Source organism: Sciurus carolinensis, chromosome 15 (assembly GCF_902686445.1).
Source record: "Sciurus carolinensis chromosome 15, mSciCar1.2, whole genome shotgun sequence".
Taxonomy (NCBI): domain Eukaryota; kingdom Metazoa; phylum Chordata; class Mammalia; order Rodentia; family Sciuridae; genus Sciurus; species Sciurus carolinensis.
Window position 1 is genome coordinate 44078993 of NC_062227.1, and position 13600 is coordinate 44092592.

General features: G+C 38.1%; 1 protein-coding gene across 15 annotated transcripts in view; it reads left to right on the top strand.

Annotated features, from left to right (window-relative positions):
* The window catches only part of Dtna (dystrobrevin alpha), a 344317-nt gene that overhangs the window by 245225 nt on the left and 85492 nt on the right, over positions 1-13600 (top strand). For all 15 annotated transcript variants that reach the window (XM_047525921.1, XM_047525920.1, XM_047525922.1 and 12 more), the window contains one exon: positions 2547-2760. In XM_047525921.1, the coding sequence (XP_047381877.1) occupies positions 2547-2760 (214 nt within the window). The remainder of the gene's footprint in view (positions 1-2546; positions 2761-13600) is intronic.

Here is a 13600-nt window from a genome sequence, read left to right on the forward strand (position 1 = left end):
CACCACAAAAAAAAAAAAAAAAGAAAGAAAGAAATATAAATAATTGCCTTGTTTAATATTTTTGATATACAGAAAAGATTGCATATTTGGAACCAAAACAGACTTTTTCCAAATCTAATAAATCAGAATTTTTTTAATCTAATGAATACTAAAGTATTTCCGTTGGTAAATGATTTGTCTTACCAGCGAGCTCCAGCATTCCTTGCAGTTAAGCAGTCTCTTCTCTTCATAACATAAAATATTATTTTAAGTAATTATTTTTTTTATTTTTACAGATTGCATCATAAACAAATGGGGCACAACTATTCATTTCTCTGGTTGTACATGATGTAGTTAAAAGCAACAGCAAACATACAAGTGAAGGACACAGAGAAGGTTCTATAAAACCTGTCTTTGTTAATTTCAAGATGTGCATAATCCATGTACCTTTTTGGTCTCAAATGCATGTAAAGTTAGTTATGAAAATAAAATTTTGGGGATTTTGTTTTCTATTATGCCTGTTTTGGTAACCAGGAGGTCTGACCCTGGTCCCTCAGAACCCAAAAGTCCTACAGTTAAACCCAGCCTGGGAGAAAAGAATCTGACTTCAAGAAACTTTCTTTGTTGGTAATAAGGTCCTGCTATACCAAAACAAGAAATCACAGCATCTGTGCAGAGAAACAAAAGGAAAAGAGAGGAGACAACATTACACATCTTACAGTATAATGCCAGGCACCCAACGTGGGCACTCAATAGATGTTAATTTTGTTTCTTAAATATAGTATCACAGTGAGCCAAAAGGTAGCAGATAAAAACTAGGGAGTTGTTGGAAAAAAAAAACTTAGGTGGTGGACACATTTCTCAAGGACTGAAATGTGAATATATTTTATTGAGAAAAGACAAAATATTTATTTGCATATGCAAAAGTGCAATGAAAAGTGAACCTAAAACTTGGTGAAGATGTGGAGGAACTGAAACGGAACGCTCATACTGCTGATAGGAATATGGAAAATACTTGAAAAGTTTCTTTAAAATTAAATATATACCTACTATACAACCCTGCCTCTTCATTTCTAAGTATTTACAAAGAGAAATGGAAGCATTTATCTATCAAAAGGCTTGTACATTATCATAGCAACTCCATTCATCCCAACCAAAAAACTGGATCAACTCAAATGTCCATCCATAGGCAAGGTGATAATCAAATTGTGATATATCATGTAATCCCAGTGGCTCTGGAGGCTGAGGTAGGAGGATCATGAGTTTGAAGCCAGACTCAGCAACTTAGCAAGTCCCTAAGCATCTTAGCAAGACCCCATCTCAAAATGAAAATAAAAAGGGCTGGGGATGTGGCTTAGTGGTTAAGCACTCCTGGCTTCAATCCCTGGCACACACACACACAAAAAAAATTGAGATATTCATATAGTGGAAAACTACTCAGCAATGAAAAGGAGCCCACTACTGATACTGAAACAGCATAGATGAATCTCAAAATAGTTACACTAGGACTGGGGTTGTGCTCAGTGGTAGAGTACTTGCCTAGCACGTGTGAGGCACTAGGTTCAATTCCCAGCACTACATTAAAAAACTAAATAAACAACATAAAGGTATTGTGTCCATTTACAAATAAAAATATTTTAAAAATAGTTACACTAAGTAAAAGCATCCAGATAAAAAACAGTACATACTGTATGATTCCAATTTTTTAAATTCCAGAAAATTGTGGCCTTCTTGCTGGGAATGGATTACTAGGGAGCACAAAAGAAATTCTTGGGGTGGTGGACTTCTTCTCTATCCACCATTATCTTTGTGGTAGTGATGGTTTCCGGAATGTGTAAAAATACTTCAGAACAAACAGGAAAAAACAGAAACAGATTTCTTGACTATCCTAATGCAAGCAACCATGACTCAAGTTAGATTAGCTAGTCAATAATGGAAGGGAGAAACTGCTTGTTCTTGACCAGGGTAGCCAGTGATCTCTGACTTCATTCTGCTGCTGCACTGCATAAATAATTTTTCCTTTTCCCCTTGTTTTCCTAGGTAGAATACCTTAACTTTCCTTTGTTTTCTTATTTCAAACTACATACTACTAGAAATATATACAAAAGAATGAAGACATTTTAAATACTCAAATGCACTTTGTCTGTCCTTTAAGCCACTAGAATGAAGATTCTGGTCTTCTTTTCTTTTTGAGGGTCACCGTGTATATGAAAATGCTTTCATCCAGATAGACTTGGATTCAAAGTCCAGCTTTGCCCTTGACTGACCTTGCACCATCGCACCTGTCAGTTAACTTCCCCGATGCTCAGTTTTCTTACAGGCAGCATGAGGATAATAGCTGTATTTCAAGGGCTGTCTACTGCAGTATTCTGTAAACCATTGCTTGTTGTTAAATATTGTACCTCAAGTCTTAGAGATCGGGCACTAGGTCCATGTATTTGTGCCGACCCCTACAACAGCAGGACACATGAGGAGTCTAGAGAAACCTGGGCAGATGAACATGTAAAGTAATGTATTTGCCTTTCCATGCACTTTGGGCTGATGTGTTGACTCTGTTTTAATTGCAGTGCACCTGGTGGACATTTGGAATGTCATAGAAGCACTGCGGGAAAATGCTCTGAACAACCTGGACCCAAACATAGAGCTGAATGTGGCCCGCTTGGAGGCTGTGCTCTCCACCATTTTTTACCAGCTTAACAAACGGATGCCAACCACTCACCAAATCCATGTGGAGCAGTCCATCAGCCTCCTGCTTAACTTCCTGCTGGCAGCCTTTGATCCGTAAGCTCGATCTGACTGTCACTTGCTCTCTATATGTTTGGTTTCCATTTCTCTTGGCTCTTTCCTTGGTTATTTTCTCCAATAATTTTCTAGAGTAACTATCTCTTTTCTCTTCATCAGAGCTTATGTCAATAAAGATTCCATGTGATTGACAGAAACTTTAAAGGCTGCAGAAAAGACTAGAGAGTAAATACAGTGCCACAGGAATGTGAGAACAATTGTGTTTTATGAGCTGACCTTTATTTAACTCATCCCACACTACCTCGCAGCTATGGACGCTCAAGAGTGTGGTGTGACGGCGTTCCTGTGGAGAGATTTAATGAAGCGTGAAGTAGGAAGATGTTTTTAACTCTCTTCTCCGCAAATTGTCTAAGACAGTGTTTCTGAGGTGTCATAACAAGACCCTAGAGCAGATGGGAAAGAAATTGAAAAGGGTTTCTTGACTAGCCTAGTCAAAGTAACCATGACTTGCATTAAATGGACTGGTCAATTATGTGGCACCATAAAACAGTGCATGCTGTTCACAGAGCACAGTTGAAACTCAGCCTCATTATAGTATAATTCCCCCTCATAGAATCAGAGAATTTCAGAGCTGGCTGACATCTTAAAGACTGTTCATCCAGATCTCTCATTTTACAGATGAAGGAACTGAAGCACAAAGAGATTGTCACTTATCCAGTGTCTCGCAGCATGTTAGTGGCAGAGTGGGGACTTAGGTATTCAGCTAAGGTTTCTTTTCCAGGGTGCATGTGACAGCATCATGAAAGGTGAAAACTCCACTGAATTACATTATTAGACCTAGATTTCAAAGGGCTTTTGCCTTTTTGTTACTGTGACCAAGTCTGGACATACCATCACTACCTCCACTTTCACTACTTATTTTGAATATTAAAAAGGGAAATTGCTAACCTGACCTTTTAGCACATTTTAAGACGCTCTGAAGGTCTCGTTCAGTCTGCTTGTCTGCCCAGTGCTTGGGAGCATTCAACCCAGCAGTGAAGACATTCCAGTCAGGTTAATGTCATTATGCTACTCGAAGTCACCAACTGTCACGTTGCAACTTAGAGTGGTAACAGAATTGTCCCTGCTTGGTTTTACCAGCATACCTTATTGTCTCCATGATGGTTACCTTGTAAGTTGAAATAAGCAATTTTAAAATGAGCGGTCCAACTCGGTAGACTCCTTGCTTCTTCTCTGCAGACTTCAGTAATAGATGTTCTGCTCTGGCCTGATTGCTATGGTAACTGAGTGGTGAGACAGTTAGAAAGGGCTGTGGTTCCAAATGACAAGCAGAGAATGGAACCAGGCCATGGAATTTCTACACCACCTTTTCTGTCCTGGCCTCTTAAAATGAACGTGGCAACTCTCAGACTTTCCATTAAAGACTACATGGGACTTATTTGTTATACATGTATATTAGTCACCTTTCTATCACTGTGACAGAATATCTGAGATAGTCAATAAAGAGTGAAGATTTTCTTTTCTTTTTTTTTTTTTTTTTTTTTTTTTTTTTGACTTAGGTTTCACAGGGCCACACTTGGCCCCATTGCTTTTGGACCTGTGATGATGCAGTACCTCATGATGGAGGCATGTGGCAGAGAAATTCCATTCACCTTATGGTGACGGAGAAGCAAAGAGAGAGAGGAAGGGACCAGGGTGCCAGTCCCTTCAAACGCACACCCCTGTTATGGTATTCCCCAAAAAGCTCATGCAGGAATGTTCAGAGGTGAAATGATTAGATTATGAGAACTACAAACTAATAGGTGGATTAATTCATCTAATGGATTAATAATTTAAAAGTACTACTTGGTGGTAATTGTAGGCAGGTGGGATGTGCTAGAGAAATAGGTCACTGGGGATGTGTCTTTGGGGATTGCACTTTGTCCCTGCCCCACATCCCCCATCTCTCTCTCTTTCTATCTGCATCTTGGCTTTCAAGAGTTAAACAGTTTACTTCTGCCACATCCTTCCACTCTAAAGTTTTGCCTCATCTCAGAGCAGTGGAGTCCATTGACCAAGGACTGAATCTCTGAAACCATGAGCCTAAAATAAACTTCCCTCCTTCAAGTTGTTCTTATCAGGTATGTTGTTGGTCACAGTGACAAAAAACTGAATAACACCCCCAGTGACCTAACGTCCTTCCACTAGGCCCCACCTTTTAAAGGTTCCACTCTCTCCAGTGGTACCAGAGGTTGATGACCAAGCCCTTAGCATTCAGGCCTTTGGGAGACACTTAAGATCGAAATCATAACAAAGTGTAACAATGGAAAATATAAAAAATGAAATATAATTTCCCACTAAGTTCTGGATTATTACTGAAAGATTCACAGGGAATCCAAGTTAAGTAATAATTTGTACCCACTCCATAAATACAGAATCAGAGCTGAATTAATAGTAAGAGAGCAGGTGTTCTGTGAAATATATGGGACTCCAACTAAGAGAGCTAGATGTTTCACTATTATTTAGAAATATTGATTAAATCATTATAAAACATAGCCATAAATATTCCCTAACTAGCCACTGATCGTATGGCTGAATCATTGCAAGACTAATGAATGCTAAATTTAAGGGCTATCCCAAGGTAAGGAGCAAGTCACAGAATATTCACAAGAAATGTTTATTTTTTTACCTACTCTTCTTACAGATAGGAAGACCCCAGTGTGTATTTCCCTAATCTCAATTGTAGATTTATAAACACATCCACGTTGAGAGGTCTCATTGCAGAGATTTTTAGACACATCCACATTGAAACCCAAGTCTGAAGGTACCTCTGCTATCTCTCTCTCGGCAGAGCAAATGCATGTAGGCAATTCTACTGGTACTCAAATTTTCCATCCAATTGTTTTTGGAATTATAATGTGAAATGTAAGCCATTAGAAAGTACAACTAATGGGAAATGTAACTTAGAAGTGAATGTAACCAGAAAACCTTAGGAATAAAATCAGTGTCTGACTCTATTTCTTATAACAGTCAACTTCTGTTTACCCAAATGAGCTCCAGTATGGAAACCTGAAGTCACTTCCTACCACCCGTCACTGAGCCCAAGTGTTTAAGACAAACTTCTATATTTTGGCAAATATGAATGAGTCTGATACTAGTAAAACAAAGATGTGCTGTTGCTGTTGTAGAATCACTAAAACATTTAGAGGATTTTATTCTATTGCTACTTGGACATATTTAAAACATAAGAATTTTTTCAAAATGAAAAACAGAGATGCCTTAAGAAGGTGGACCCTAAAGAGACAATGTTTTAAAAAGAATAGCAATTTAAACTTATGAAGAATAAGAACTCACATTCAAAGAAACTTGCTCATTCTTTTGGCAGTGTCTTAAAATTCATCAGACCCACCCAGCTGGACTCTGAAATAATGATCAAAGCCCACTTCACATAGAGGTATCCCTGGAAACCAGATTCACCTTCCTACAACCATAATTCCCCAAGAATAGCACTTCATACACCCCCAAAAAATCTGGACCTCAGTTCCCATACAAGGATGCTTCCTGCAGATAGTCATGTTTCATAGCTGCAAGGTTCCTCTGTTCTTTGGCCTAGTAGGACTCTTAGAAGACAGGGTACATAGTGGCATCTGTAGGATACTTGCATGAAGTTAGGAGATAGTACTTGACCCCCGTGGCCTATGCCAGGGCTTGCCATTATGTCACTAAAGAGACAGTTTTTCTGAGTCTTGAACATATTTGTTCCTCCTGACTTTCCTCATAATGGCTCTTTCCCTGAGAACAGGGGTCACCTAGGGAACAATTAGAGCCAACTTCCAGGCAGATCTTTCCCACAATCATTAGCTATCTGTTCTAGGGTAACTAGGGAGGTAGATTGGTATGCCTGGGAAGGATGGGGAAAGAGCTGGCAGAAGATGGAAATGGGGCCTAACAGGGAAAAGATATACTAGGAAATAGCCAGAGCTTGGGCCAGTGTCTTCCTCTTGTGTCTTTCCTCTCTGTACCCCAGAAACCCACCAGTCACCTTCCCCTGTCTGCTGGCAAGAGCTGTCCATCTGCAGCACTCTCCTTCAGAATCCTCTAACACTGACAACAGCTTTGCTCTCACGTCCCAGTGGGGAAAATAAATCTCCTTGAAGTGTTCTAAGGCTCTTGACTGCTGCTGTTATCGTTTTTTAGGAAGTAGAGAATACCTCAAAAAAGAAAAAATAGGGAAAAAACTTACAAGATGAAAATAATTCTTCAAAGTCTGTAATGAGCAACCTTTTGGAGATGTGTGGTCACAAACTCTGATGTTTTATGGAGCCCTTTGCTTTTCATGGTCAAGTTGATCACCTTTCCCAGGTCCCACTGTTCCTTGTACAAAATTCTCCTGTTCTCTTACAGCACATGTCTGACCATTTTCTGGGTGGGACTATGGCTTATTCTTTTATGCACCAATCCTGAGACCATGTCTCCAGTTCAAGAATGGAATTAATGAGTGAAAATCAAAGATTAACCTTTTGTCTTAGCTCTTATTACACAAATTTTTTTTAATTCTTTTTTCAAGATTAAGTTCTCTTTAATCTCCATTATATTACCAAGATCACTGAGTCCTGGTCACTCAAATCCATACCCTCTGTACCATGTTTTCATGGTTACTAATGTGGGTGATTTTGTTTTCACAACTTTGAATGGGCTTCTTTTATTTTCTTCCTACTTCCCTAGGAATCACTAATAACTTCAGTCTTAGTTTTATTTCAACTCAATAGGATCTCTCTTCTTAGGTCAATTTCTCAAAGATTATGTGGCAGTGACCTTGTTTTTAGCAAATATCATTTCCACTTATTTTCAGTCACTCAAAATTCATAGTGGGTCAGTAATAAGTATTAAAGGTAACTGATTTTCTTATTTGCAGGGGTCAAGTTGTATTTTTAATGCCAGTTCTTTAATTATAATAATAATATGATAGTTATAAGAGCTAAGAAGCACTCAACATTTACTGTGTGCCAACAATCTTACTAATTTAGCACTGTATGATTACAATGTTCCAGGTTGAGGAGGTGATGAAGCCAAGACATAAAGAAATTAAATAATTTGCAGGTCATACAGCTTCATACTGCATGGAATGAATGGAAAAAAAGATCATTTTGTTTCAGGAATTGGTTTTAATTCTGCTCCCGTATGCTTTCTCTTTCATTTTTAAAATATGAGAATGAATACACTTTTTTTCTCCCAACTTACCCAGCTTATTACAGAATATTAGTATTATGCTCACATTCATAACCTTTCCAGTTTGAGGTATTTAGACATATTTGACAGAATGTATGTGGAGGAAATATTTGCACTTAACAAATTTTATGTTGTAACATGAGAGTCAGTTTTATGACAACTGCCCAGAACAACAAATCCATCATGTGATGTATGTAGAGAATACAAAATCCTGGCATTTTCCTTTCTGTGTGACATATCACCCCTTGCTGAGCCATGTAAACAATAATTCCCACTTATGAGCCCCCTACACCAGGAAAGGGACCATGGCACTGTTTCAAATGCAGAGGGATGAAATGATCTTAGAACTCTGCCAAATTTCTTCTGCCTTTTAAATTTTAAAAATTATCTTGATATTTAATGTAAGAAGCACACAGTCATTTCTCTGTGTGCCAACAAAATGTACTGGTCATGTTTGAGACTGTGTGAATGTGCAGCAGCAAAGGAAAGAGAGAAGAGTTACATAAAACCAAACGTTCTTCTTTTCTATTATCTATACAGCTAAAACCAGGTATTTAAAAGTGTTTACTTAGCTTGGTGATTTTTTTCTTAGCACATCTTAAATTCAAGGTGTCCATAGAATGTTCTTCCCTAGTAAATAAAATTTTAATCTGTTGAAAAATACTTTGTTCAAGATTCCTACTTGCGGCTAAAATGGAAGCTTTTTCCAAAGAATTTACACAATTATAAATAAATTCAACATCCTAAAATGTCACTCATCTTTTATCCAAGTTATACTTTGAATGAGTGGCAGATGGAATTTTAAGAGAAGCTTGGGAACATTCCAATGTATTAACCCTTCCCATTCTAGATAACCTCCTGGCAAGCCCACCTGTCCTTACCTGGCCCAGGGCTAGGAAGAATTCTTCTCCCAAGGGTTTTACTGGCATTGTAGAAAACCCACAGGGATGTCAGGGCCATAAAGAGTTTCTGTTTGTTCACAGGTTAACTTCACTATCCCCAGACAAGACTAGGTCATCACTTCTGAATTCAAGGCATCCTATAACTGCATGATCAGATATTAAGGACTATAAAGTAGATCACTGTAATTTTACTCACTTTGTTTTTCTCAATATAAATACCCACAGTAAATCAGAAAGTTTCTTTTCATTTGTGCATTCATTAATTTAACTAACATGTTGAGAGCTTGCTAGGTGCTAGATGCTGTGATAGGCTGGAGATAAAGGATAAAAAGACAAGATGAAGTGACATGAGATGCCCTTGAGGCTGGCTCTGATGGGGGTGGGGGTTGTATTAAAATTAACGGTTCCTGACTTTTCCCCCATAGGCTGTCAGCAAATGGAGAGTAGAAACCTTTTCTTATTCATCTGTTTATCCCCAACTTCTGGGACAATGCCAATAAATATTTAGTGAGAGACAACATGAGTGATCTCTATGAGCAAAATAATCCCAGATAAAGAAATGTGTCACCACAGAGGCATGTTGTGGAGGCATGGGGGAGGATGCAATTCTCAATTAATTAAGCCACCAAAGTGTGTGAGAAAGAGCAATTTGAGTGCTGTGCATCTGCTTATCAAAAATGCTTATCAGATGTTTTTGTAAAATATGCTGGTAAAAGAAGAGCTTCTGATTTTAGCACTCTTAAATAGAAAAATAATTTCTTCAGCCTGTTCAAGGAAGTATGAGTCAGAATTCAGCTCTCACTTTGAGGACGAAAGATTTATCTCAGGATTCTGTTGCTTCAAGTAGGAAACTCTCTTGGCAATTTGTAGAAAATGTACTGTTCTGAGGTCAGCCTGGCATCCCAGGCAGGTCTATCAATATCTATTTGTTGCTTTCCTTTCTTGTCAAAAGCAAATTTTCCCTTCCAGGCAACTTTTCACTAAAAATAGCATATTAGTTGATAAAACTCAGTTTGTCTCTTGGTCAGGTAATGGAAAACCCAGCCCAGAGTAAAGCAGTTACTCACTTTTTATTATGATGAGTCAAACTTTAAGCCATGTTTTCTTGAGACACTCTACAACTAACCATATATATTTTAGCCAAAGGGTAAGTGCTTGCCTCTTTCCATTTCCAATCAGTTGTGCCCCGGGAGAACTGGCAAGTATCTAGATACAACAACAAAGTGGAAAGCGAAATAAAAGAGTTAAAGAAACATTGATTTATGGAGGAATTTCAGTTTTGTGCCTTTGGTAATTTACTTAGATTAACCTAATTCTCCAAAACACCTTATTGGGTATTAATTAAAAACCATAGGAACAATTTAATTGGATATTTTTGGATCTCAAGCTAGAACAGGAAAGTAACGTTCGCACAAGAAAAAACTCTGGGATAACTGGCTTAAAACCAGAATATATTCCATAATGTCAAAAAAACAGTAATGGAAACAAGGAATAAAGCATGCATTGTGTCCTGTCTCCATTGAAAGGGAAAACCCAAGAATAAGTAAAATCTTATTGTTTTTTCAGATAAAATTATTTTAATAAAAATGATATGCTAATCATAGTTTCTTTTTAAAGCTCTTACTGTGCCTTTTACACTACTACAGAATCAACTGCACTAGCAACTTTAATTCATGAGGAAAAGTTTGCATGGTCCAGTCTTTGATTACTGACTCCTAAGTCTGTGACTCTAATGCGTACACTCAAACACACGAGGTGACAATCAGAACTGCTTCTGAAACTGAAGGTGTGCTCTCACAGTTTTTCCTAAGAGTATAGCCTTTTGTCGTACTGTTCCCAGTGTTGCCTGCTCCCAGGTTGTTTGACCTTCCGGCCCTAGGGATAAACTGAGTGTTTATCTCCTCAGGTCTGCTTCTTGAGTTGTGGCTGATCACCAGCATCCCATTGGGGCAGTGTACTACTTTAGTCCTGAGGCATTCAGACTCATTTTGGAACAATATGCTACTATTCTGCTCCTTTGCATAAGACTCTTGGGAGCTTCCTGTTATCTGTCTTAATGAGTCTGTCTTTCCATTCCCAGACACCTAAGAGATCTTGCTGACTGTTCATAAATCAAACCAGGGTCCAACTAATGACAATCTCTGGTGAACATAGCTCTCCCAGTCTCCCTGTGGGGTGTACCAGCTTCTCTCTATTCCTTGCTTCCTGGGTCAATGCCAATTCCTTTTTCACAACAAAATAGGGACCCTGGTCCTGTTGTGACCTGGTCCCAAGCAATGGCCTTTGGTATAGAATTTAGTCAAAGATTTTTAGAAAATCTTTCCTCTTTGATTCTCCATTCCATTATACCCACTGAAAACATGCTTTAAGAAACAAAAAACAAAACCGAAAAAGAAGAACCCATTTGCATTTAGGTCTCTGGCGCCCCTGGAGTGAGCGAGGTCTGAACTTAACCAGTGTTGGTGCTTACCAGGATCTAAATCCCTGCAACCCTACCCCCAACCAGCAGTCCTTCTTCCTGACAGGGGTCACATTTGCAGTCTGGCACAGTAGCTTGCATAACAATGGATTCCAGTGGCCTAATTTCACCCTTGAGTTCCTGCAAAACTCATTCAGCTGCCCTCCACTCTGTGATTTATCTAGATTTATTGTGTCAATTTGGCAGAATAGTTCTGATACAACCATTGTTGAATTTAATATGATCAGCCTTTCATTTCTAGGAAAAAGACAGGACTGGTGATCTCCCTATGATCTTCCTCATTAAAACTAAGGTTTAAGAATTCACTTGTGAGTGATTTGGAGAACTCTCTGTTCCAACGTCATCAGTACTCAATCCTCTCCCTTGAGTTAAATTGTTCTCTGAATCATTGAAAGGAAATTGTATTGCTCTTGAAATCTCACTGTAATGCTTCTCAAATTTTTAGCATTTTGAAGACTCCTTTTTGCTGAATTATTCCTAATCTTCCATACTTGGTGGATTTTTCCATTCTTGTTTGAACCATGGTCTCACTTAGGAAAAGAAAGCTATTTCCTGAAGTAAAATGTTTGATACCTCCAGTTCTCCGTGCAAATGAGAATCAGGGGACATAAAATAATTTTGAATAAGATGGTTTTTACATAATCATTGCATTTTTATTACAGCTACCTGCTCTGAAATCACTGAACAACTTAATGAATGGACACTCAAAATTCTAGGGGCATCTATTATAAAGATTAATATCCATTCATTAATATAAAAAATGTATCAGTTATTAATTCTGAGAGAGACCAAAATGCTGCACTGGGAATTTAACTAATTCAGAAGAATCATCTCTGCCCCCAAGAATCTCACAGTATGATCATTGCAGGCATGGAAATAACCAAATCAAGGTCACTTGGTGTGATAGGTGTCACCTGATAGGTAAGAGTGAAGGTGGAGTGATTCTCTCCCCATCTAAGAGAAAAGCTGGGTGAATGATGGTACTGATCAGTGTCCTGAGAATGGGTGGGAGGATCCTGGGCACACCTTGGTGAGAGGGGCAGGGGCCAGGAGTTATTGAACAGTCTCTGTGGTGTGCCCTCCAATAACACAAATCATGGCTGGTTACTGAGACTGGAAAAGATAATGAGGTTTGCCATGAGAAAAAGTTAGAACTTCACCCTGTCAACAAAAGGGGGCAACAAGGACTTTAAACAATGAAACAGTATGGTCAAATCTGTCATATGAGTATTTAAGTAGAAAGATTGTTTTGGAGGTTATTACAGTGTTAAAGCAAGAGCTAATGAGAGCATAAGCATGAAAATGGGTGGAAGGGAATGGACTCAATGTATAGCTCAGTGGTACCTTTGTTCAGGAAGTTGGTGAATTAAGGAAGAGCAAGACATCAAAGGTGACTCCTGCCCTAAGATCAATTTTTGGGTAACAAGGTCCATAGTGGTTCTAACAACTAGAATAGGGATTTTGGAGGAAACACAGTTAGTATTACAGATGGTTTGATTATTAAGAGGGCTCTGTAAAGATAATCGATTCTATTTTGAACTTACCTGATTTGGCAGGTGGTATCCTACTGGAAATTTCCAATAAACAATTACATAAATCTGGTGCTCAGGCTAAAACAATAGCCTTAGAGAGTTACTAGCATGGCATTCAGTCAGTTTCTGCATTCTAGCTAACTGTATTTCAGGTACTATGTTAAGAACAATGGCAACAAAGGTGGATAACAAATGACCCATCTTAAGTCTAGAAAGAAACAAAGACACAACCACTTAGTATACTTAGTATACCTTCTTCTTTTACTATATCACTTATGTTAACCTTATTTCCATAAGGGATTTATTCTATATATTAAAGCCTTGTTAATGCAGACTTTACCTTTCAGTCACATTATTTTTAATAACTCTTGATCATTCCTAAGAGTAGCAACTATCAAAGCAATTAATTACTAATATGATATTATTTCTGATTCCAAGGATATAAAAATAAATAGTTCATTCCAGCTGGAAAATAATTTAGCTAAAACATTATTACAATATTAAAACATTCTTACAATATGTCCTTTATATCACCTTTTGTGAAGGACAAGTTGGTTGTACTTCCTGTATCAATGAAGACTTGGCAGTATTTGTGTCAATACAGATAGAAGTAGCAGCATTCAAACAAACCTTTTACTTTTGCCCCTTTAAAATGGCAACTCCCTTTAAATAGTAATTATGTCACATAAGAACAGTTGACCTTTGGGTATGAAATGATAGTTGAAAAAATTATGTGATGGAAAAAAATCTCAAATTCT